This window comes from Osmerus mordax, chromosome 23 (genome assembly GCF_038355195.1).
Source record: "Osmerus mordax isolate fOsmMor3 chromosome 23, fOsmMor3.pri, whole genome shotgun sequence".
Taxonomy (NCBI): Eukaryota; Metazoa; Chordata; class Actinopteri; order Osmeriformes; family Osmeridae; genus Osmerus; species Osmerus mordax.
In genome coordinates, this window is record NC_090072.1 from 5175122 (window position 1) to 5199916 (window position 24795).

The 24795-nt window shown below is 45.2% G+C and overlaps 1 protein-coding gene across 11 annotated transcripts in view; it reads right to left on the reverse strand.

Annotated features, from left to right (window-relative positions):
• The window catches only part of LOC136967898 (nuclear factor 1 B-type-like), a 107033-nt gene that overhangs the window by 71774 nt on the left and 10464 nt on the right, over positions 1-24795 (reverse strand). For all 11 annotated transcript variants that reach the window (XR_010879543.1, XR_010879544.1, XM_067261887.1 and 8 more), the window contains exon 3: positions 512-565. Coding sequence is in view for 9 of the 11 variants with exons in the window: in XM_067261887.1 (XP_067117988.1) it covers positions 512-565 (54 nt within the window). In the remaining 2 variants the exon portion in view is untranslated. The remainder of the gene's footprint in view (positions 1-511; positions 566-24795) is intronic.

Sequence of the window (24795 nt, forward strand, 5' to 3'; positions counted from 1 at the left end):
TATAAAGTGACCAAGAACAATTTAGTGCAATTTGTCCAACTCTAACGTTGGAGGGTGTACAGGTCTGTGTGTATCAGACCAGTCCCTGAGTGTTGAGTATTCTGATAGCTTGGGGGAAGAAACTGTTCCACAGTCTGGCCGTGAGGACCCGAATGCTTCGATACCTCTTGCCAGACGGCAGTATTTGCACATTACCTGGTCAATATTCTAAAGTTAAAGCGAATACTGGGGAGTCAGGTGGCTGAGCAGTTAGAGAATCGGGCTAGTAATCATAAGGTCGCTGGTTCGATTCCCGGCCGTGTCAAATGACGTTGTGTCCTTGGGCAAGGCACTACTTGCCTCGGGGGGAATGTCCCTGTACTTACTGTAAATCGCTCTGGATAAGAGCGTCTGCTAAATGATTAAATGTAAATGTAAATGAATACTGTCAGCACAAAGTAAAATGTTAACTGTTGGATTGTACTACAATAAAGTGATAGAATAAGGGTTGGACTACTGGCAAGGTACATACCTGGAGGGTTCTTGCCTGGCTCATTGTTACTCGGACTTCCTGACTGCCGTGAGTCTGCAAATACAATAACAGAACAAGATGGGATTTACAAAAGACCACAATTGGTAGTTTGTTTAAGAAATACCACGCAGTATGTGAAAGTCGAATTACTTTTGACAACTACAAGGACATTATGTCACAAACATATCGGCCTGAAGACTTCATAGTTAAGAAGGCTCTAAAGTCCCACCAGATTGACTGTTTAATCAGGTTAGATTGTATGGTGACTGTATGCTTTCGTGTCAACAAAATGAGAGACACTATGGTTACTTAGGTCATTATAAAAGTAAACGGTGAAACGTAGGGAATTGTGGGTATTTCTGCCGGGGTCAGGGGGAGGTGTTGCACCCGGCCCTGCCGTGCACCAAACAGAACAGGGGGAGGGACGGACATGCTCTGAAACACGAGTGGAATTCTCCCCATCGGGAGAAGTGCACGGCTGTGGTATCACATCCTGTGATTTATAACGTTACCTCACAATACCTCTGCAAGGCCCTGCAAGTGCTACCCTGTCTAGCAGTCTAACCACTACGCCATACTAACCATTACCAGCATGTCAAGCTTTGACCGCAAGACTATTCTATACACGATTGATGAGTTTTTGGTTAAAAAATGGTTTGCTCACATCTGCCCATTTAGATTTTCTGGGTGTGTGCAGTCTGTGTGGGTGTGCGTACAAGGGGTAGTTAAGTTAGGTCAGGAGTCGTCAACCAGGATGGAGAAAAAAGAAGCACGTGACTGAAGTGTCGAGCAGTTACCAGCTGGGAACGACCGGACCCTCCTAAATGATTTACACAGGCCCCACGTGCTCCGAGTGCACACTGAGAACCACAAGGGAGATATGATCTACGTCTTTAACACGAAGAGCAAGGACGAGAGAGAGAGAGAGAGAGAGAGAGAGAAAGAGAGAGAGAGAGAGAGAGAGAGAGAGAGAGAGAGAGAGAGAGAAGAGAGAGAGAAAGAGGAGAGCGTGGACTCAGATAGCCTCTCCTCGAAGCAACACTGCTTTCCAACAAAGTTTTAATAATCTCCATCTCAGAAGTAGAGAGAGAAGGAGAACATTTTGAGAGAAAGAGGAAAAAACTTGAGATTTATTTTCCCCCTCTTTCTCGCTCCCCCCCACCCCCTCCTAAATTTGACCATTAAACAGTACTGCAAAAACGGAATGTTCTTGGCTGAGGCTCAACAATGACAAAGTAGGGAGGGAACAACAGCATACGTTAAGGGGAAAAAAAATTGTAAGTTTAACCCTGAATATTCTCTTACAGCAAGCAGGGATGAAAAATCAAAGGTAATTTCTTAATATGCTTTTTAAAGAATTACCTGAATTATTATTATTATTCCATTACAAAAACGTCCTCTGATTCGACAGAATGTTTACAACAAACTCCTACAAATCTGTCCCAGGCCTGACAGCTGTTAGAGGAGTTTTAAACGTGTGTTTCGGTGTACCTGGAAGCACATTAGTGTCGGCTTCTCCCTGCCCGCCCTGACACCTCCCGGTCTCCAACCACTTTCAGACCCATCCATCAGTCTAGTTACAACTGCCAACTGTACTGCTCTTCCCTGAAAGAGAGGGGTATGTGTGTGTGTGTGTTTGTAAGTGTGTGGCATGTGTGTGTGTGTGTGTGTGTGAGTGTGAGAGAGAGAGAGAGAGAGAGAGAGAGAGAGAGAGAGAGAGAGAGAGAGAGAGAGAGAGAGAGAAAGAGAGAGAGAGAAAGACAGAAAGAAAGAAAGAAAGAGAAAGAGAGAGGAAAAGGCTTTTTTGAACAGACTATGGCTTTCATTATGAGGGAACAGGCAACCATGACAAAGGAGCAGATGGTTCTGGCAATTAGAGAAAGGATGCACCATCTTCAACTGATAACCCTTGTGTGGCACCAGTGGGAACCACCAGGGGGCGTCACCTGGAGGAGTTGACATGGGCATCTGGTGTGTCTCTCAACCGCACTCCCTCAGCTGGAGGGCTTCACATTCGAGAGAGACAGAAATCCCCCTTCCACCTGACCTTTCACCTGCAGGCTGCTTTCTACCCCAGACCCTTACAGGACGCGTGGTGCTATGAGAGCAGTAGCCAAGTTCATCGATACCCACATGGCGTTCGGGATAACCGTGAAATTCACACATGAGAACCAAATCATCATCGGCATCTACCGGCCATATGCTACCTTTGGAATACTGGGATTCAGTTTCAAATGTGTTTGCAGAAAAGTCATGTGGACCTACAGTAGGAGAAAGAACCCACCGGTCTTCAAATAAACAACAGTAAGCTATACAATAAGCCGTGGATGCCTGCAAGGTTGGGCTAAGCACTGGGAGCTTGGCCCAGCTTGATTAAGGCAAATACTAGAGCCATATATAAAAAAAAACATTCTTGGCAGCCCTGTTACTTGTTTAAACAAACACTTGTCCATGAAGTCAGAAAAAAACTCTTTTTTCTTGAGCTCTTTGCTCTTCTTCAGCGTTTAGCAGTGGCAAAAAAGGGGAGTATTCATCCAGTATGTGGCTCTTTAAGGGGGAAAACACCTACTATGCCATGGAAACAAACTAGAAGTAGCTAGAAGAAAAAGCAACAGAATGGCTTCGTCAATACTCTCCTCCACTGTATGTCTGTCTGTCTCTTTGCCCAAGTGATTCACTTTCCTGAATTTATTTTAAAAAAGTATTTTCTACCCAGCCCATCATCTTTTGGCATCATACCAATTTCTTTCTTTCCATATTGACAAGCTCCTAACCCACCCAACACTTCCCCACACCCCGATCTCGCTCCCCCCCCCCCCCCCCCCTCTCTCTCTCTCTCTCTCTCTCTCTCTCTCTCTCTCTCTCTCTCTCTCTCCCCCTCTCTCTCACACACACACTCACTCACTCGCTCGCTCGTAGTGAGGACAAAAAGTCAGACAGTTTTCAAAAACTTTCAGCTCACAAACACACACTTCTCCCACAAACAGGACACACACAAGCTGCAGATGCATACCGTCGACATTTCAGGAGAAACCCGTCTGGCAGCCATTTTAGATGCAGAGCGGGTCTGTAGCACATGTATAGCTGTGGCTGCCAGAGGCACGGCTGCACAGCCAAGACGCATTTCAACAGCCTGGGAGGGGCAGAGGGGGGGAGCTCCCGGAGAAAATATCTCCCTAATTACGGGACCGCTCAGACAATAATATTTCAACAATACAGCTGTGCTAGTGTAAATATTTGATGTGGCCACACTTTCTGTCTTCCTCGAGCAATTTGGCTGAGCTTGCACTGTTAGGAGAGCAAGCTGTCTGACTGCCTGTGTGTGTGTGTGTGTATTTGTGATATGTTCAATGTCTTCCTCAGCTCCTGTTTTCTATCTTTCACGGCTTTGCCATGATGACCTCACTATGTGGGCCTGCTTCCAACAGCGGCACAGTCAGCTCTCTCAAGTGTTGCACATGTACAGTCTCCTTACTCGTCCTTGCTACTTTGTTCAAATTTCTATTATCTTATGGCTTTAATTGCTGTTTTTGTAATAATATGGTGATAATATCACCATGTCTAGAATTTTTTTGACATCATCATTCCCCCACAAAATCTTTATCCTGAGTTCTCCTTATCCATCTATCTCTCTCCCTCATCTCTCTCTCTCGCCCAGTCTTGTCCCAGTCTCTCTCTCTTTCTGTTTCTGTCTCTCTCCCTCTCTCAGCCTCGCTTTGTTGAATAAACAAAGTGGCCTTTATCAAAAAGAGCCGTTACCCAAACAACCAAAACAAAAGATAGGGGGAGAGTATCAGCAGAGAGAGGTGGTGGGAGGATTTTATCATGACAAGCGCTGTGTGCCAGCAGGCAGGCAGCTTCCGTCTGCCATTGAACAACACTTAAACGTATGCCTACTGTAGCATCTCTTAAAAGGTTGGCACCTCACTTGGCTAACAGGAGAAACCTTTTGAAGAGAAATAAGGAAGATGTTGCAGTGTTCCTGGCGGCCATCTTAAGGCTTCATGACCAACCGAGGGAAGCAAAAACATGCATGGCAAAAAGCATGACACAGGCCAGTGCTTCCAAAAGAAAATCAACTCAAATGAACACTAAAACTGGTTTAATAACAATGACCAAATCTTTGTTCAACCAAGCAAATAACAACTCAGTTGCGCCCGTGCGTGTGTGTGTGTTTTGTGGAACGTGCATACTAATAACATGAAAGAACGCGTCTCTCCCTGGAAAGTTTCAACAGTCGACACTGTCTCCCCCATCAACTCTCACGGAGTAAAAAGAGGTGAGCTTTCACAGCGTCAGAGAGAGCAGACTTCTCATTCAGGTCAACAAACATTGGAGTCGCCCACAATCACCCAGAGCAGATCCCTAGAACAAGGCCTGCCAGGCTAGTGGGATCGTCCCAGGCTAGGGCTGGTGATACACAGACAGACACAGCAAGGAAGCACACAAACACCAGATGTACTTGACTTGACTTGAATTACAAGTTCACTCAGGTAGCCAATGATGCATCGATACACAAATACCGTAGAAATCGACGCACATATTCCCAGACAAGTACACCCACAAGCACCGCACACACACACACACACACACTCCAGTCGAGGTCTGAGCAGTGCTTTGCATGTGTGCTCTTCTGTGGTTGTGCTGCAGACAACAGAACACAGAAGCTCTTCTGTCCTTTGAACAATTTCCATGCCAGCCTGTCCATCTCCCACTCTTCCCGCTACACAACGATGACTGACAAAGCACCAGTATATGGCTTGACATTACTCGTTTTTCATGAGTCGTGTGAATGTTCAGTCAGACTTGATCATCCGAAAGATGAACCACACTGTTTGTGTTATGAACTAAAAGAGCCTCACTGTTAAACTGAAATGGCGGAGAAAATATAGGTAAAAAACAATGTTCAATTCTGTCAAAGGTTGGACAGAGGTCAGTTGTTACTGAAATGGACAGAGCTCGATCGATGTATTTCCCTGTGTGGACACCGAGCCGTTCATGAGCGCAAAGGAGGAACAGGGGGGGATACGGAGAGACAGTTTCCATGTCTCACAGAAGCTCACTCTTGGCCTGTGAAAGGAAGAACTATTTTGGCGAGACAAGACGAAGAAGGGATGCTTGAGAGAGGGAGAGTGCCAGACTATAGACTCATTATGCATGCATGTTTCTCATTCATGGTCGTGGGTGAGGAGGATAGAAGGAGGGGGGTGGGGTGGGAGGGGGTGGACCAATGACATTCCGTTGTAGTAGCCCCATCCACCCCCCCCCCCCTCCAGTCTGGGGGCTAGCCGCTAGGCTAATGAGGTGACACTCACCGTCTGGAGGCCAGCCAACACAGTCTATTAACTCCTAGCCAGTAGTTAAGAGGAGAGGAAAAAGGGGGGGGACTGGGGGGGGGGAGGCTGGGAAGAGAGAGAGGGGCTGCCGTCCACCGGATGGGTGTATAGTAGCTGTGAATGCAGCAATGGGGGGCTAGTCTGGAGTGGGAGGGGGGTGGGATCATGGCGGACGATTATGTGCCGTCTTGCTCAATGGAGGCAAATCTGGAAAGGGAGGGAGGAGGTGAGAGGAGGCGCAAAACCTCCCCAACCCCCAGACAGGCCCTGACAGAGAGGCTGTGTGATGTGACTCTTCCCCCCCCCCTCCCTCTCGCCCCTCCAGTTGGATAATTACCAGACAAATGTGGAGGTCCCCTGCCTCTAAGGCCCCTGGGAGGCCACAGAGAGACAGTTTAAACCTCCAAGTCTTTTTTCCGCTAACTCGGTGAGACAGGGAGAGAGAGAGACAGAGAGGAAGGCAGACAGAGAGCTCTCAGCTCTGGGAATCTCCAGTTCTCCTTGAAGACATTCCGGTCCAAAAACAGGACCAACACCGAAAATCGTTCTCTGACAGCATCAGTTAGGATTACATTCTAACCACTCTAAATTCTTAAGTGATTTCAAAAAGGTCTGTTTTCTTCTATTAGTTTATATTATGACACGGTGACTGTTCCTTGTGGTCATGTGGTCAAAACATCTCAGGGACATCAGGAAATCATTCTGTACATTCGAGAAGGCCCAGTGAAAAACACACGGCTTGGATTTAGGTCTCGAACACACAAATAACAGTGTTGAACACCTAGAAGGGTCCCGCCAGCAAAAACAGGCTGGAGGCACCAGGGTGACAAGGTGCTCTAACAGACAGGCAGCACCAGGGTGACAGGGTGCTGGACCGGACCGTGCCCTGCCAGACTGGCTCCTCTCCAGCTGGGCAGCAGGCCACGGAGGAGCCCTGCCTCTCCGTGCCACTGTTTGTACTTGTCTGTGCCAGCAGAGCAGCACACAAACACACACCTTAATTGGAATGTTGAAGGAGTTATTGGATCACGCATTGTGTCCCATCAAACAGGAGTTCTTGGCCCCAACACAAATGGAGAACGCGTTGGGAGATCTTCCTGGCTGTGCCGCCGCTGATGGTTCCAGACACGGGTGGAAGGTGGAAAAACTAGAGTACCAAGTTGAATGTGTCATTCTAATCGCGCGCTGTTACTAACAGATGTCAAAGCAGTTTCTCTTTGCCGTTACATCTCACTGCAGGCTCATTCCCCGCAGGACTCGCTTATTCATTCCATTTTGTTCTTGTTCATATTCACCCAAACAATTGGGCACCGTTTGTGTGCGTTCTGTCTAAAACAGCCCCCTAGAAAGAATTAGATATGTGTAGCAATTGAAGCAAGCCAAATATTTGAGAGCACACCGCAGGTGGGCGGGACTTTAGATCGCTGGAAGAAAGACTCCATACCACCGTTTAACAACACAGCCCCTGTTGGATTCCATCCAGACCCCATGACATTACCTAGTCCTACACTATAGAGACAAGAATTCACTTGGAACTGCTCAACTTTAGGCTACGATGTTTTCTTGCTAATGGTCAAAACTGTTATTCTGCATCTGTGGGTAGCAACTTATTTTAATGTATCAGAACAGTACGTTTTCCTCGAGATAGAGGGAGAGGATAAAAGATTGGCAGGATGTGGGTAGGAGTTAAGAAACGGTTGTAAATAGACAGCAGCATGGGTATGTCAGCTTGTAGAGTGAGAAAAAACAGGAGGCCCACACTGAAAGGTCAGAGGCAGCCGTTTAATCACGTGGTTTGGCTGCCGAGCAACCGTTTATGTGGCCAACAGCAGGGAGAGGAACCGCAAAATTATTTTCCGATTGTGTTGTTTGTAAGCCTAAAACAATGCAACACACAGACTAGCATTTCAATCTGGGGTTGATCTGTTTTCCATAGAATATGGCATTTTATTAATGATATGTTAATCCCACACATTCCGGATTTAGGCTTACGAGCAATGTCAATACATCGCTCGCTTTGGCACTTCAGAAGTGCACCCGTGGAGTGAAGCCAGCTCAGGCAACGAGGAACCAAATGCTGAAGGACTCAGCAGCGTACACGCCAATCACTTCCTCTCATGCTTACTTAGTCTGATTGAGATGACGACACCTTCACCCGCCCTGCTCTGACTCCCTGCTGAGGTGCTACCTGGGTTCTGCACCTGCATCCAGACCTGGGGCTGTTTCTCTACTCTGGGTACATGTCTACAAGGGCATACTGTTATGTAACACTGTCTTACATTATGTTTTTATCGCTCCATTAGATAACAGTAGATATATCCTTTATCCACACAGTGGTTATGGTTAGGAGAGCAAACATGATTGTACTTTGCTGACATCCAACCAGAGTCAGAATGACAGGTTACAGTGCCCGGCTCCTGACTGCTTCATCCCCCATCCAACTAACTTAAAAGTAAAAGTACGGTCAATAAATCTGAATGGGCAAAATAGTATATATTTAGATCTTTAGACAGATGTTTTGATGTTTATTATATATAATAGGTTTACTGAGATGTAGTCAAATAGTATACTGAATCGTGCAGGTACCGCATTCACCGACCGCAGCTATGGCAAACCTCACAAGAATGCGAGAGGTCTTTGTTTGCCGGCAAATTTTGGACTGCCGCCAAATGACTGTGCCGATAAGAAGAACAAAGCCACTTGTCATGTGGCCTAATTCTGTGGGTCTGGCGTGTTCACAGGCACCTTGACAGAAGCCGAGTCATGATCTCCATCTGCTCCTGCTGCACATTCAGCTGTGGGACGAGTCTCTGGTGCGACTGGTGTTAGTTCCCCTGTCCTCGCTGCACTGTTTCGGCCATTCCCACAAGCTCCCAGATGAGGATCTCGGCAAATATTCACACGGACGACGGCCCCGCGCTCCAACATGTTGACAAGGCACGCCAGAATGACGTCCTGCAGTCACTTTTTCCACAGTTCGGGTTCGTACATGAATTCCCCTTTTGCAGCTACTGCTCCCCCCCCCCCCCCCCACACACACACACACATACACACCCTCCCTCCTCCCCCTCTTCCCAGAGCTCCTTCCTCCACTTCCTCAGCTTGTCCACTCAGGCTGACCACAGGGGGCTTTACACCAACTTCCCAGCCTGCCCCCAAAAGCTTTGCTTTCCACTCAGACGAGCATGTCGTTTTCACTTCTAAGCGGCAATGGCAAAAGTTGAGGGGATACGGCGGTTGTTGGTGGTGTGGGGTAGAGGAGGGGGGTGTGAGGGTGGTAGAATGAAGCATGAGTGTGGGGTAGAGGAAGGGGGGGGTTGGGGGTGGTGGGGTTAAAAGTGTGGGGTATAGGAGAGGGGTGAGGGAGTGGTAGGTTTAAGAGGGTGGGGTACAGGAGGGGTGTGGGGGGGTGTGGTACAGTGAGTGCTATGCCAGAGACAGTTCGGTCTAGGATGGTAAACAGCCCAGGGCACGCAGGCCGTTCTGTTCTCTGTTTCAATGAAGTTATGTTTCTCACAGGGCGTGCAGGGTGCCGTTCAAGGCCGAGACGAAAAAAGAAAGAAAAACGTTGCACACGGTGTCCTGAGTGTGACTTGATTCCTTCCCTCATCGCCCCACGCCCTCCCTCCCCCCCCCCGCCCCCCTCCTCACCATTCCTCACATGAAAACACCAGAGAGCAACATACACACACCCACATTCCAAGACACCTGTGCTCGTACAGGGAAGTACAGTCACTTGCCTTCACATACTTTAAATCAGTTCCATTGTGTCCTGGAACTTACAGTGACAGTCTTTTCACCTTCCTCACAACGTGGAAAGTCAGGAAACATTCTACCTTTTAAATAGCCAAGTATGCTAACATCAAATGCAGTCATCATTTTTACCTCTAGCGTTTTTCCAACATCTGGGGGAATCCCCCAAACACTGACGCTTCCCAAGCTAACCCAACACACACTAATCCACGCAAGCCAAACATACTCTAACCCACCCTTACATGAAATCTCTTTACTGATGCTGATGGCTGGCCTACAGTCCCACCCCTCACTGGTTGGCAGTCCAGCAAAAACACTTCCTGTTCGTGGTGCAGTGCCTGGTCCAAGTCACTTGAACTTGGCACAAGCGCACCTGGAACAGCCTAGGACTTCCAGACACTTTAACCAAATGCACTGGCAAGAGGATCTACTCCAACAGCAAACGCTGTACTGAAATCCTGTGTGAAACAGTTCACAGTTCTATATCAACCTGGTAATCCACTAGATATACTGGTTCCATGGTTAAAAGTTATTAAATCAGTTAATGCAAAACACAGAATTAAAATCTATGCATTTCAGTGCGCATTTCGGATTATTTGTGTTCATGTTTGTATTGATTTGTATCAATTGTTTTTAGCTTTAATGTTAAATGTTCCAACTTTAACAAGGCCGTAATATTAAACTTTCCTAAAAATCTAAAGCAAAACTTCCCTAGTCATACCTTGCACAGAGAACAGAACAGTGCACACAAAGTGACTGTTTTTACCAGTAGAAATAATTACACAGATCATATGTCCCCATACGGAATTCTTTTTACACATAATGTATTTCCTCTGCGGAGCCTCCGAAAGGCTAGGTCTACAGACTGTAAGGTCGGTCCACAGACTGAAAGGCTGAGTCTGCAGCCTGAAAGCCTGGTCTCCAGGGCTGAGTCTGCAGGCTGAAAGCCTGGTCTCCAGGGCTGAGTCTGCAGCCTGAAAGCCTGGTCTCCAGGGCTGAGTCTGCAGCCTGAAAGCCTGGTCTCCAGGGCTGAGTCTGCAGCCTGAAAGCCTGGTCTCCAGGGAGTCCTCTTTAGGAGGAGGGAAAAGTATGTATGCCGGGGAAGAGGTGGGGGGTTGGGGGCGGTTCAGGCACGCTCAGTGAAAATATGCTTCATGTACTCGTTGAACTTGGGGCCTGCATAGCTTCTCTCAAGGCTCCAGCCGAGGCATCTGTAGCCAGCAGTAAAAGAAAAGAGTTCCTTCCAAGTGGTGTTACATCGAGGTTTCAAATCAGTTCAATTGTATCAAGAATGTTAAATGGAACGTGAACATTTCGCTTGTGTTTGCACTTACTGCGAGTGTAGAAGGATTGTGTAGCAGACATTCCTTTCGGTAATCCAGGCACTATCTGCCTTAGCGTTGATTAGCTTTAGCAACCATGCTAGTTGAAATGAGATAATGCATCTCATCCTAAACCCTTCTTTCATTTGTAACAAAAAAAACATGACATTTGGTAGTCTTTTTAGGTATTATGACAATTTTAGGAATTGTTGTAATCTAAACAATGGGCAATCTTTTCAAAATACTGTGTCCAAACAGGCCACAATACTTCCTATGCAATACTTCCACAATACTTCTTGATCACACAGTACATTTGCAATAGATAAAGCTGAGTTACGAGTTCTTACAACTGGTACAGTACAGAAGTACTGTGTCGTTTCGAAGAAACTCTAGTTCTTAACCCTCCAAGTTAAGCTGCTGCTAACCTCTAAGGGTGCAAGTGTCAATGGCCCAGATACCAGGGCCAGCGACCGCCTTTGACACCACACTTCCTTCCTTGCTCCAAACCCATGGAGACCCGACTGTGTATCCGCTGAACGCCCCTGAGCACTCAGACACACAAAGGTAGGAAGCAGTTGTCAGTGCCTGGCCACATTGTGATGAGGCACTAAATCACCTCTTGTTTCACCCAGCGCTCACTGCACACGTTTCACCGGAGGAAACCACAACCGCAACAACCAGAGCAACAGCCACCAATAAACACATCTTCAGGGTTCTCTGAAAAGAGTGGAAAACAGACAACTAGGCTTAAACCTAATTATTATCAAGCTCTGTGCTGCATGTCGCTCAGACTAAGTGAGAATGAAAAGGAAACAGTTAGCCACGTAGTCCAACCCAGTCCTCCAGCTAGGGTTAGGGTTAGTATTTGGTGAAAGGGTTAGTAGCTAGGCCAGTCACACCACAGGTAACAGAGGAACAGTGTTGGTTAGTCTCTCTGGAGTGTCAGGTCATTTGTGAGGCAGCAGTATACTGTAAGTATTTTTTATGCAAAAAAATGTAATTAAGCAAATTTACACGAGAGTACAATAATAGAACGTTTTTAAAAAGTACCCTCTTCCAATTTTAAACCAATTAGATACCTGTTTTTAAGAGTAGTGGTCCTACAAACAAAATAGATGAAAACACAAGTTGGTCCGAGTATTTACTCTAGTGTCCACAGGGCCACATGTCAATGGCTAATAAACACCAGGCAGAAGGAACTGGTCACTTTGCATCACTCCAAGAATTAGCAGGTCATTAGCACCTTGTAAAAGGAGCACTTTTCTGCTTTACAACAGATTAGGTCTGCTCTTCAAAAGACAAATATACAGCAGCACCATAACTTCAGTCACATGCAAACGGCAGCTTCGCCATGTAAATAGAAAAATCCTTACAGCTTACTAAAATAATACTCAACACTATCCTGATTAATACACTACCAATTGAAAAACAATGATATCCACCCATCTATAAATCATTCAGTCAACACAATTGGCATGACTCTCGAGATCTAGAAACAGGCTACACCACGAAATGTAGTAAATCTACTATACTGTCATTTGGAAGTCACTCCCAAGAAGCAAATGTTCTACAACAACATTTACATGACAGGTTTTCATTCCAATTAATGGGGTGTAGCTTGGATATGTGGATAAACAGTAAAGTACACATTCAAGTTAGACAGAAAATGTTGAGAGCCAGGCATCCAGACTTCTTATCAGGAGTCTGTAGTGAGATGAGAGAAAGTCCATCAAACACTATAAAGGAGCATGGGAGAGCTACAGAAGATCATATGAAAGCTTATTATAAGTCACTAGAGGGTCTGTGATGAGGTGGCTTATGGGTCACTTGAGGATCCCCTCTCAGGCAGGAAGCAGCAAACAAATAAAGTGGGATGAAGTCAGACACACGGAGGATTAGCTTTATTTGACGCGCTTTCCAGTCTATGGTTCCGAAGTAGCGTAGAGATAGAGGGGCATATTCTTCTTTTGGACATTCGAGGCATCGTATGCTCTGGGGAATGGCCATATGTAGAGAACTGAGAGGCAGCAACTGGCAGCATGAAGAAAGCAATTACTAGCTAGCCAGCTAAACAGGATCCAGATTAGAAGACAGCACTATCCAAGACAAACATACAGTATGTATTGAGCTGTAGCAGCATTGGAGGTAAAATAAATATATCTACGGCTCGGTTGGTGGGAGGTATTGAACTGATAAACACTGTTCCATCATTAGCCTCATGTAACCCCAACAGTAGGGTGTAACTTTACGCAGAATGTCCCACAGAAGACAGTTTGGTGTAAGGTGCCAAACTGGAATGTACTGTAGTGTTGTGGGACACATGGATAATTCCAATTTGAGCCACAGACTGGAAATTAGCGTCCGGTTAAAAATGTTAAATTGAACTTCTATCTCCGAATAAATGAACATTTACAGCCGTTTGCTGAACACAACAGTGTTTAGGAACATTCTATATCTGCTTGATGTTTGAAGCAGTTGAAATGAACCCTCTTAGTGGTAGACGTAAGGGGTCTCGAATGGCACCAAGGCCCTCTGTGATTGAGATGCAAGGCCATGGGAAGGATGGATTATTTGATATGGGAGGGGCATTTTCTGTCCAATGATCTTGGTTTGTGACACATCGGCTGCTTAGCGTGAGGGAGTGCTGAAACACTCACCGCACGTGGCGCTGAGGAGAGTGGCAACATGCAAGCCACAAGAACAATAAGCCAGTTACCGGCGAGATCAGTTTGAGTTTATTTTGAGTAACCTATGATTTGCAACTACTTCTTTCAGGGGAAACGTTCTTTACAATTGCAGATTGTGGAGAGTGGTGTTTCCAGTCCAGTAACTAGATCTACTGCATTATGCTCATTTCAAAATGCCTACCTCTGACAGGTACTCATTAAGCAACACAGACCAGCAGTATTTTCCTATGTCAAGTACTTTGCAGAGCATGCTATTGGTTCCTGTAGCAAGCTGGAGAATTTAGAGCAGGCCAGGTTCAATTTGTGAAGTCTAGCCTAAATGTCCAGTTCCTAGTTTTATTTTTCTGAACTCCAAAATGATCCATTTTGTCTTACTCCCATTTTGTATGCGTTTCAAAAACAAGAGAACCTATTTCTAAAACAGATAGCCGCCTGAGCACACAGAATGTGCTCCTGTCTCGAAACCTTTCGCAGTGACTTCATTTTTATTTCTTTGCTGTTCCGCTCTTCCCAGCACAAAGCCAGTGGAAGCCACTTTTTCCGCTTGTTGTAAGCAGCCTGTCTGTCCCCCTATTCATGGTCCCGCCCAGCAGCCCTCCTGGAGGACTAAGCCCTCAGTCAGACTACTCCAAGCCAAAGTTTTTAATACGGTGTCCAATCAAAAGTGATTAAGCATCACAGAGCACAAACAATGCTGGCCCTTAAATCCCTGTGAACCCTCTTTCAGTTGAGCGAATGAAAGGACACTCTGTCTGCTGCTACAGATGACAGACGCGTTCACCCCCGCCCTCCCGTGCAACACAGGCAATCCTGTGCAATCACTATCTCTGCTTTGGGGTGTATAATTTACACAAGCATTGATAAGGGAGTGAGACATTGTCGATAAATGTTTCCTTCGTAGGTAAGCAGTTCTCAAGATGACACTGAGAACCAGCAGGTAAAGATTGAGGAGACCATCTTTCCAGGCCCAGTGCAAAGGAAAGATCCAGAAACACAGACACACACTCCATAGGGGCCACAGAGCTAACACACACGCCTCCACAATGCTTCATACCGATCCTTGTACAGAAGTAACATACTGTTCAATAGTCTGGTTCAATAGCAATACAGCTCAGTCTTGGACTGGTATACACCATTTTTTTGGGGTGTTAAATCAAATTATGGACAACTTGCACACAAATGGCCAGCAATCACAATGCATGAAGTTTGCTGTATGTAACACAATACCCTGAACTAATACATTCAATGCAGCCAGTTTTGGAAGCCATATTGGACAGTGAAGGTTTAGGGCATGCTGAGGGAAAAATGCAGCTGCAAGATACGTTGATATTGTATACTTAAGCTAGTTTTGGTAAAAAAAAAAAAAAAAAAAACTGAGTCTGCTCCTGGAGTAGCTTAAGGAATGGAAAGATTTTTGGTTCATATGATTTAACAGTGATTAGTTTCATTATATCAAACCAACAGGAGGGGATAGTTCATCATTTTAGTATGTACAGCTGTGACCTGCTAATCATACAATACTGTACGTTTAAGTTGCTGATTATTTTTGACAACTTTGAAAAGTTCTGCTTTTTGGGAACCCGAGAAAAACACATCACTCAAAACGCCATGTCATGATAAGTGTATCCTTCATGAAGTTGTTACAGAACATTCCTCAAAATGAGAGTGGAAACCATGGAAACTCACACCAAAAAATGAGCTACAGTAGCATCACACCTACAGGCAACCGCCTCCCAGCGTCGCATCTTCGGCATGGTCTTCACAGCTAGCCTGTAAGGGTGCAGCAGTGACATGGCCTGCCGTGCTCATGTCTGAGTCAGAAGTTTGAAGAGCTACTGTAGCTAGCCAGAGGGTGAGAGAGACTCCTACTGAAACACCACTTATGTCCAACTCTCTTTGACAAGCTCCTCTGTTGGTGGTGTTCCATGAATATGTTGTTCATACAGATATGTTTTTAGATCTGTCCACAGGTACATCTTCAATTTTATCAAGATTTTCATGAAGATACATTGTATCAAGATACAAAATGTTATGAAGATACATTGTGTACAGATACTAGTGTTGTGGGTCCAAAATATAGCACATAATGTGCCTAAATAACCACCCTGATATTATTTACGATGCATCTGCAATATTTACTGTTATTTGCATCAGCACTATACACAGTTCCTTTGCAAAGGTTAAGTATAAGAGATTGGCAGGACACAGGAAGTACATTGCACAGCCCTGCAAAACTATCCCGCTGGCTCACACCCTGCAAACCCAAAACCCAGCAGTCGACAAGAGTCACAGCGCACGAGAGGTCAGAAGGCGGAGCCGCTTGTAGATGACAAGATGCAGACATCATCCCCTCAAGACTGGCTCCCTGTCAACAAGACCAGCAACACTGAACACTTCCATCTGACTGGGGTTTCCTAACATAGGGCCAGACAGCCAACCCAATGCTGCTGGAGGGCGGCCGGCTTGCTCCTGCTTTCAATTTCTCAACTGTGGGGCTGGTAATGGCTTCGCTTTTTGTGGTCGACACATATGGTGCGTGTAGTCGTATCGCCTTGTCTCCCAGTCACAGTGTGTGGGTGTAGGGGGGTACAGACAGCCCCCAGCAGGAGTTATGGGGAAGGGACATGCTTCTCATTACGGCGGCCAAGAGCCATGGTTCCTCCGACCACAGCCGCCACCATTGCTCCCACAGAGTGTGGAATAAAATACACGGTGCCTACTTACCCATGTACGTAGCCATGAGGCTCTCAGACCTCAAAACTGGTAACTACACTTCCATCTTACTACCCTGTAGCTAACACCGTATTAAGGTTTGGTGTTATACAAGGCATCTCAAGAAAAAGTGAGAAAAGTCTGTTGGACCTTTACGGTCAGGTAGATTTTTCATTAAAACAAATTCTACATTCCCTTACTCATGGAGAGTCTCGTTTCCCCCTAACTGTCCTTCATCTGAGTCCTCCTAAACAATAATAACATGTGATTACGTGTATTGCTGTGCATTGCTATAGTAATTGTGCGGTAATTGCCCATTAAAACCAATGTACAAAGATGTTGAAATAATTAGTTAGTACCCACTTTTTAATACCCCCTAACATGACAGACGCGTTCACCCCCGCCCTCCCGTGCAACACAGGCAATCCTGTGCAATCACTATCTCTGCTTTGGGGTGTATAATTTACACAAGCATTGATAAGGGAGTGAGACATTGTCGATAAATGTTTCCTTCGTAGGTAAGCAGTTCTCAAGATGACACTGAGAACCAGCCAACAGCAGGTAAAGATTGAGGAGACCATCTTTCCAGGCCCAGTGCAAAGGAATGATCCAGAAACACAGACACACACTCCATAGGGGCCACAGAGCTAACACACACGCCTCCACACTGCTTCATACCGATCCTTGTACAGAAGTAACATACTGTTCAATAGTCTGGTTCAATAGCAATACAGCTCAGTCTTGGACTGGTATACACCATTTTTTTGGGGTGTTAAATCAAATTATGGACGACTTGCACACAAATGGCCAGCAATCACAATGCATGAAGTTTGCTGTATGTAACACAATACCCTGAACTAATACATTCAATGCAGCCAGTTTTGGAAGCCATATTGGACAGTGAAGGTTTAGGGCATGCTGAGGGAAAAATGCAGCTACAAGATACATTGATATTGTATACTTAAGCTAGTTTTGCTTAAAAAAAAACAAAACACTGAGTCTGCTCCTGGAGTAGCTTATGGAATGGAAAGATTTTTGGTTCATATGATTTAACAGTGATTAGTTTCATTATATCAAACCAACAGGAGGGGATAGTTCATCATTTTAGTATGTACAGCTGTGACCTGCTAATCATTACATTACATTTAGTCATTTAGCAGACGCTCTTATCCAGAGCGACTTACAGTAAGTACAGGGACATTCCCCCGAGGCAAGTAGGGTGAAGTGCCTTGCCCAAGGACACAACGTCAGTTGGAATGACCGGGAATCGAACGGATTACTAGCCTGATTCCCTCACCACTCAGCCACCTGACATCCCATCATAATCCTACAATACTGTACGTTTAAGTTGCTGATTATTTTTGACAACTTTAAAAAGTTCCGCTTTTTGGGAACCCGAGAAAAACACATCACTCAAAACGCCATGTCATGATAAGTGTATCCTTCATGAAGTTGTTACAGAACATGCCTCAAAATGAGAGTGGAAACCATGTAAACTCACACCAAAAAATGAGCTACAGTAGCATCACACCTACAGGCAACCGCATCCCAGCGTCGCATCTTCGGCATGGTCTTCACAGCTAGCCTGTAAGGGTGCAGCAGTGACATGGCATGCCGTGCTCATGTCTGAGTCAGAAGTTTGAAGAGCTACTGTAGCTAGCCAGAGGGTGAGAGAGACGCACAAATGTTGTGCGTCCAAAACATAGCACATAATGTGCCTAAATAACCACCCTGATATATATTATTTACGATGCATCTGCAACATTTACAGTTATTTGCATCAGAACTATACACAGTTCATTTGTAAAGGTCAAGTATAAGAGATTGGCAGGACACAAGTACATTGCACAGCCCTGCAAAACCATCCCACTGGCTCACACCCTGCAAACCCAAAACCCAGCAGTCGACAAGAGTCACAGCGCACGAGAGGTCAGAAGGCGGAGCCGCTTGTAGATGACAAGATGCAGACATCATCCCCTCAAGACTGGCTCCCTGTCAACAAGACCAGCAACACTGAACACTTCCATCTGACTGGGGTTTCCTAACATAGGGCCAGACAGCCAACCCAATGCTGCTGGAGGGCGGCCGGCTTGCTCCTGCTTTCAATTTCTCAACTGTGGGGCTGGTAATGGCTTCGCTTTTTGTGGTCGACACATATGGTGCGTGTAGTCGTATCGCCTTGTCTCCCAGTCACAGTGTGTGGGTGTAGGGGGGTACAGACAGCCCCCAGCAGGAGTTATGGGGAAGGGACATGCTTCTCATTACGGCGGCCAAGAGCCATGGTTCCTCCGACCACAGCCGCCACCATTGCTCCCACAGAGTGTGGAATAAAATACACGGTGCCTACTTACCCATGTACGTAGCCATGAGGCTCTCAGACCTCAAAACTGGTAACTACACTTCCATCTTACTACCCTGTAGCTAACACCGTATTAAGGTTTGGTGTTATACAAGGCATCTCAAGAAAAAGTGAGAAAAGTCTGTTGGACCTTTACGGTCAGGTAGATTTTTCATTAAAACAAATTCTACATTCCCTTACTCATGGAGAGTCTCGTTTCCCCCTAACTGTCCTTCATCTGAGTCCTCCTAAACAATAATAACATGTGATTACGTGTATTGCTGTGCATTGCTATAGTAATTGTGCGGTAATTGCCCATTAAAACCAATGTACAAAGATGTTGAAATAATTAGTTAGTACCCACTTTTTAATACCCCCTAACAAACTATATTATTAGCAGATTGGTTTTGGTGTGAGATGCCAAATTGCTTGGTTAGAAAGCACATGTGTTTTGCTTCCTTTCAGCAAATTGTCTGCACAATGTAACCTACATTCACAATATTGTCAATGGCTCAACTAAGTCTTTAAACTGTAAATGTTCTCCATTAATATATTTGTATTACCATCAGTTGCAAGCTTCATGAGGCATGAAGTATGATTAAAATGACTAAATAAAGTCAGAATATCATTCACCATTTTTGCTATGGATACCTCGCTGGATGACCTTGCAAAGCTTGTTTATTCGAGCAGCGGTACTAGTTACTTTAGATCGCCCTTATTCGGTTTCCTTATCAGGGTTTGTCTGGACAAATCTTGGACACAAAGCACCCATTTTGTGCTCCTCTCTGGAGATCCTGTTACAGAGATCCAGACATGGCCAGGCAGCCATGCCTCTGGGAGAGTGGCGTTGGTGAGGCCGCGCGATTAGCTGCTTCCTTGAGTTCAACCATACGATACATGTGCACTCCTCTTACTTCTCTGAGCACGCTTTGTGCCTCACCGGAGTAAAACGATCGGCAGGGGCACATGATGTCATGCCAGGAGAATTCAGATATATCCACCCCCCTGACGATATATTGTACGACACAATGTGACGGGCCAGACACACTAACCCCGCCTGCGACAGTACATACAGTGCCTGGCACACCTTCTGAAGAGCCCAGAGTATGTTTGTGTTCTTATTAAAGGTTTGTGGCATTATTTACAGAGGGAGAGTGTATGAAAGAGCTAGAGGAGGGGGGAGACAAGGAACAAGAGAAAGAGAGAGAGAGACAAAAGGAGAAAGAAAGTGGATTACAATGCAGTTACTCCTGTGCATAGCCCGAAGCCTTTTACAGTGCATCAAGTGGCTTCATTGTTCTATTTCTCAGAGAGGTAAATAAGTTAGAGAGAAACAGAAAGAGAGAAAGACAAAGACTGGGGTAGAACCTGCTCCTTGGGTAGAACCTGCTCAACATTCTCTGACCTAATTCCCGACAACCAGCTCAGGAAGAGTATTTCCCTATAACTGTTTCGCAATACCACCCATGTTTATACAGGTGGTTGGTGAGAGAGAAGACACATACAATAGAAGGTCTTGTTTGGAACCACCTTATTACTGTAGGAATACAGAGCTTACGAGGAACATAAACACACACACACACACACATACACAAACGTCCCATTTCTAGCTAAGTGGCCCAAAGCACGAGAATACACGGTTTCAAAAGTAATGTTTCGTTTTAGGCTTATGTATCCTGCTCGGTTTGCATTTGGAACAGGATTTTGTATGGTCCAAAAATCAGTCAGATACTAGCAGGATCCTGTGCTTCCCTCCAGAGAGTGAGACTCCGGCCCCCTGGTTGGCCCGTGTTTGGCTCTAGGGCTTTGAGACATCAGGTCTAAATCCAACAACAACATCTACTTGGCCAGAGTTCAAACCCACCGACAGCTACACTAGTCCAAAGGTGGCTATGCAAACCATTGTTTATGCAACAGCACACTGCTGCCAGGCATACGAGGAAAAGAGGAGGGGTCTGTTGGGCACAGATTTGCAAAGCATTACAACAGATCCCTACCAGATTTTTCTATTTGAGTTATTTGTGCTTTACAGTTTGTTATTCTGGTCACTGCTACTGTAGCTGACACACAGAAAGTCAACAAAGAAGGTTAAGAAAAATGATGCTATATTGTGACACCCCTCGGAACGAGAAGGCAACTTTTCCAGTTGCAAACCCATGTTCTTTTTTTGGTTCCACACAACCGTTAATTGTAAACACACTAAGGTAATTGTCCTAAATGCTTAATTTTCACACAGATTAGACACTTTATCTAACCACAAGAAATCTCCCCTGCCAAAAAAAACATTCAATCATTGTTCAAGCAGTTACAGTATTCTCATAAGAATATTTTTTAAAAGAGAGGCGTGTTCAACATAGTTTAACTTGCGTGCAGGAAGGAACTTAATACACAAATAAACTATACGTTTGTTTTGAGTAAAGCTCACATAAGTAAGAGTGTAGAAAAATGGTTGGTTGGCTAGGCAAGGGTCCTCTGAGGTGAATACAAGGAATTTAGGTCACTGCAGCAAAGGCGTATAACCAGCTCAAGCCGTTGCTTGGTGAAACTGGGAGGCCAGCGAGAGGGAAACCGGATTGTTAGACTTGAGCCTGATTCCAGGCCCAGACACAAAGCCAGCCATAACATCTCTAATGATCTCCACTCACATAAGGTACATTCCACCAATAAAGGGTGCCCTTAACAACTTAGAGTTAACCTCTGACCCCATACTTGGGAGTGGCTTGCCTGACCTTTTAGGCACCAAGCTACAGAGTTGTCTATGAGTATTGGGAGCTTTTATGCCACAGATTATGGCATTGTTCAGGTCTAAACTATAAGAAACGTCTGCCATAAGTACACACTGCACTTGTTGAAGAGTCCTTTGATTTCCATTAGAAAGAATCACAAATAATGTCTCAACAAACTTGTCACACCAGATGCTAAGCTTGTCCCGACAGAAACCCTGAGTCCCCAGAATATTTTCTCGCATTTTCACACACACTTGTGTCCAGATTCAGACACACACACACACACACACACAGTAAACAGTCTTTATTGAGACATGAGTACTTCTATAAACACAGACAAGTACTATTGAGGGTGTCGCGCCAGGCTGAACAATAAAGGGGAAAGTTCCTGGACGTTCCACACAGACGGTGTGTATGAAATCCAATTATCAGCCGGCATTAACATTCCACTAGTCTGGCAGGTGACGGCTTGGTCTTTGCAGCCGTGGGGCCACAAGCATGGGACAGAGTCGCCCTACCGCACCCTGACAATGCAACTTCCCTGCCCCCCTCCCTCCCCCAACTCCTTCTCCCCTCAGCTGCCCCCAGTATAAAGACATATGGGGGAAGGAGTCGAGGCGTGGAAAGGGGGAGATCTCTGGTCTAACAGCAACACTAGGCTTTTCTTTTCTTCTCCAACAAGGCCGGCTGGCACTATCAGTCAATGGGCCATTCTTCCTGCTGTGTCCCGGGGTGAGAATATGTTGATGATAGATAACATGGCTAAGATTACCACTGGAAGTTTACATTTGGAAGAAAAAAAATGCTAATGAGATCAATGTCTCCCCGGCCTATGAATTAAACAACTTTTTTTGTTGGTGTGAGAATTAAAAGCTCATATGGAGGCAGAAACAAAGGACTGTATGTCTCGCTATATGTCACACAGGGAGTCAGGTGGCTGAGCAGTGAGGGAATCGGGCTAGTAATCCGAAGGTTGCCAGTTCGATTCCCGGCCGTGCCAAATAGTTCTAGTCATTTGCCAATTAAATTACTCCCTTTGCCATAATTTTTTAAATAACATGTCCCAATAACTATTCGGATTCGAATCAACGTATAGCCAAATTCCACATGTACCTTAACACTGGCTGGCACACAAATTTGGAATCTATTGAATATACATGAAGTTTGACAACATGTCCCTTTAAATAAGGCTGTGGTGTACGTGACAGAGTGCATGTGATATTAAAACACACGTGTCCTGCGATGAACTCCGGTCTGAGCCCCTATATATAAACATCCAGTATATCAGGCATTTAGAACTCTTTCCATCATGTCACCCGCTCAAGGAACTCTGGGATACCTGTACAACCTCCAGAGATTTATGAGCCTCAAGCACACAAGCTAGACAAGCTATAGTCAGTTCTGGGGGCTAGCATGATAGGATTCCTGTGTGTTAGCTTGCACAGTTCACTTTTGAATAGTTCTTTCCCTGGTGCCATTTTCCTAAGTAAGGTACCTATGTGAAACCAAAAGGGCTGGATAGCCACATTGAATCATGGCTAAGATATTTACCTTAATTATATTTTAATTGTGTTCAATTGGATCATTTGTGAATCAGAGTGTCATGACAAGAGTTTGCAATAACCTTCCTTTTGAATAAAAGGCCAATCCGCCAAACACAACAAAAATCCGGCATGCTAAATTCCGGTGTATTAATGTGTAGTTGTCCAGAGCAAGACAAAACTGTTTCATTTCATTCAAATTGAATTATGCATTTGCGTATGTACTGTAGAGTCTTGCAGCACATGCTGTATGTAAAACCTTGGAGTGAGAACACAAATAAGAAAGAAAATGAATCACAAGACCAATCGTTCGACTAAACAACATGGGCTTCTATTCTCATCTCCCACCAAGCAGGTTCTCCGGCTCCCACAGCCTCTTCAGGCAGGCCGAGCTGGACGCTGGCTGTGCAGGAGGAATGGGTGGCCGCTCCGTGGATTAGGGTCCCACAGTGGCCCATTGTTAATTGGGCGCCATGTGTGAAAGCTACAGAGAGATTAGTTTGTACAGCTGCTACCATTTGTCATAACTGCCCTTAACAAGACACACATGGCAATCTGAGTTACAGTCAGGGGGTTTATACAAAAACAAGGCCAATCTGCCTTTCGGTTTGAGGAAAAAGACTGGGAGCAGAGAGATGAAGATGTGTTTAGAACAAAGAGTTGATTTAAAAGGATTCCCTCAAGAAATGGCTGGATTTTGCCTTCCACCGTGTTCATGTCCAAAGTCAATGTCAGGAAGAAAAAAAGAGGGGAAAAGGAACATGGAGGCAGGTTTAAAGGCCAGCATGAGACTCGTTGTATATCGTGGTATTCCTGGCAGTCTGAAAGGCTGAAAGTGAGAGCTGGCCCCAAGTTCAGCAGTCACTGCGCTCAAATCCATATGTAATACAATGGGTATAGATTAACATTTAGACATTTAGTCATTTAGCAGACGCTCTTATCCACAGCGACTTACAGTAAGTACAGGGACATTCCCCCGAGGCAAGTAGGGTGAAGTGCCTTGCCCAAGGACACAACGTCATCTGGCACTGCCGGGAATCGAACTGGCAACCTTCTGATTACAAGCCCGCTTCCCTAACCGCTCAGCCACCTGACTCCCTATATAGATCCCACATCACACAGCACCTAACACGGCAGTAACATATTATAGTTATTAAGGTATTAGGTCGATTGAAAGCTCTACACATTATAATCTTTTTTTGTTTGTTGGTAAGAAATAAACAATGACTGAACATCTACTTTATCCTTATCAAATCCAAAACCAGTTGACAGAAATAATGTGGAAAATACAACCAGTTCAACTTAAACACCATACTGCTATCAGCGCTGGGCTGTTACCCTGCTGGCGACTGTTATGATAAAACTCATTAAGCACTTGTATCCTGTTGGATACAACAGCCCAGCTGGGACAATTTTAAGTGGTCGGGTGTCTGGCCAATTTGATGTAGGTGATACAGCCTACAGACAAGAGATTGTTCTACAGAGAGCATTGTGAAGTGGAGTTGTTTTTTTGGTAGGATCAGTAACATCATTGTGGGTTGTGAGTCTGTGCACATCATGTTACAGGCATAATTCCACTCTTAAAGTAGTGAATCCAAAATAAAGTTTTCTTTTATTCCCTCCATAACCATGTACTGTAGGCTACCTATGAAAGGTCTTATGGATCTCCTGAAAGAAGGATTAGGTAATGATTTAACTGAATCAAAAATGTGTGTTTATGAATGACCATCTATCAAGGTTTAGTGTGTAAATCTGTTTTCTGTGAATCCCCTTTTCTCTTCAATCTCTCTCTTCCTGTAGACTCAACCTCTTAAAATGTGCTCTGACCCTCTCTCTCACTTTCTCTCCCCCCCTCTCTCTCTCTCTCTC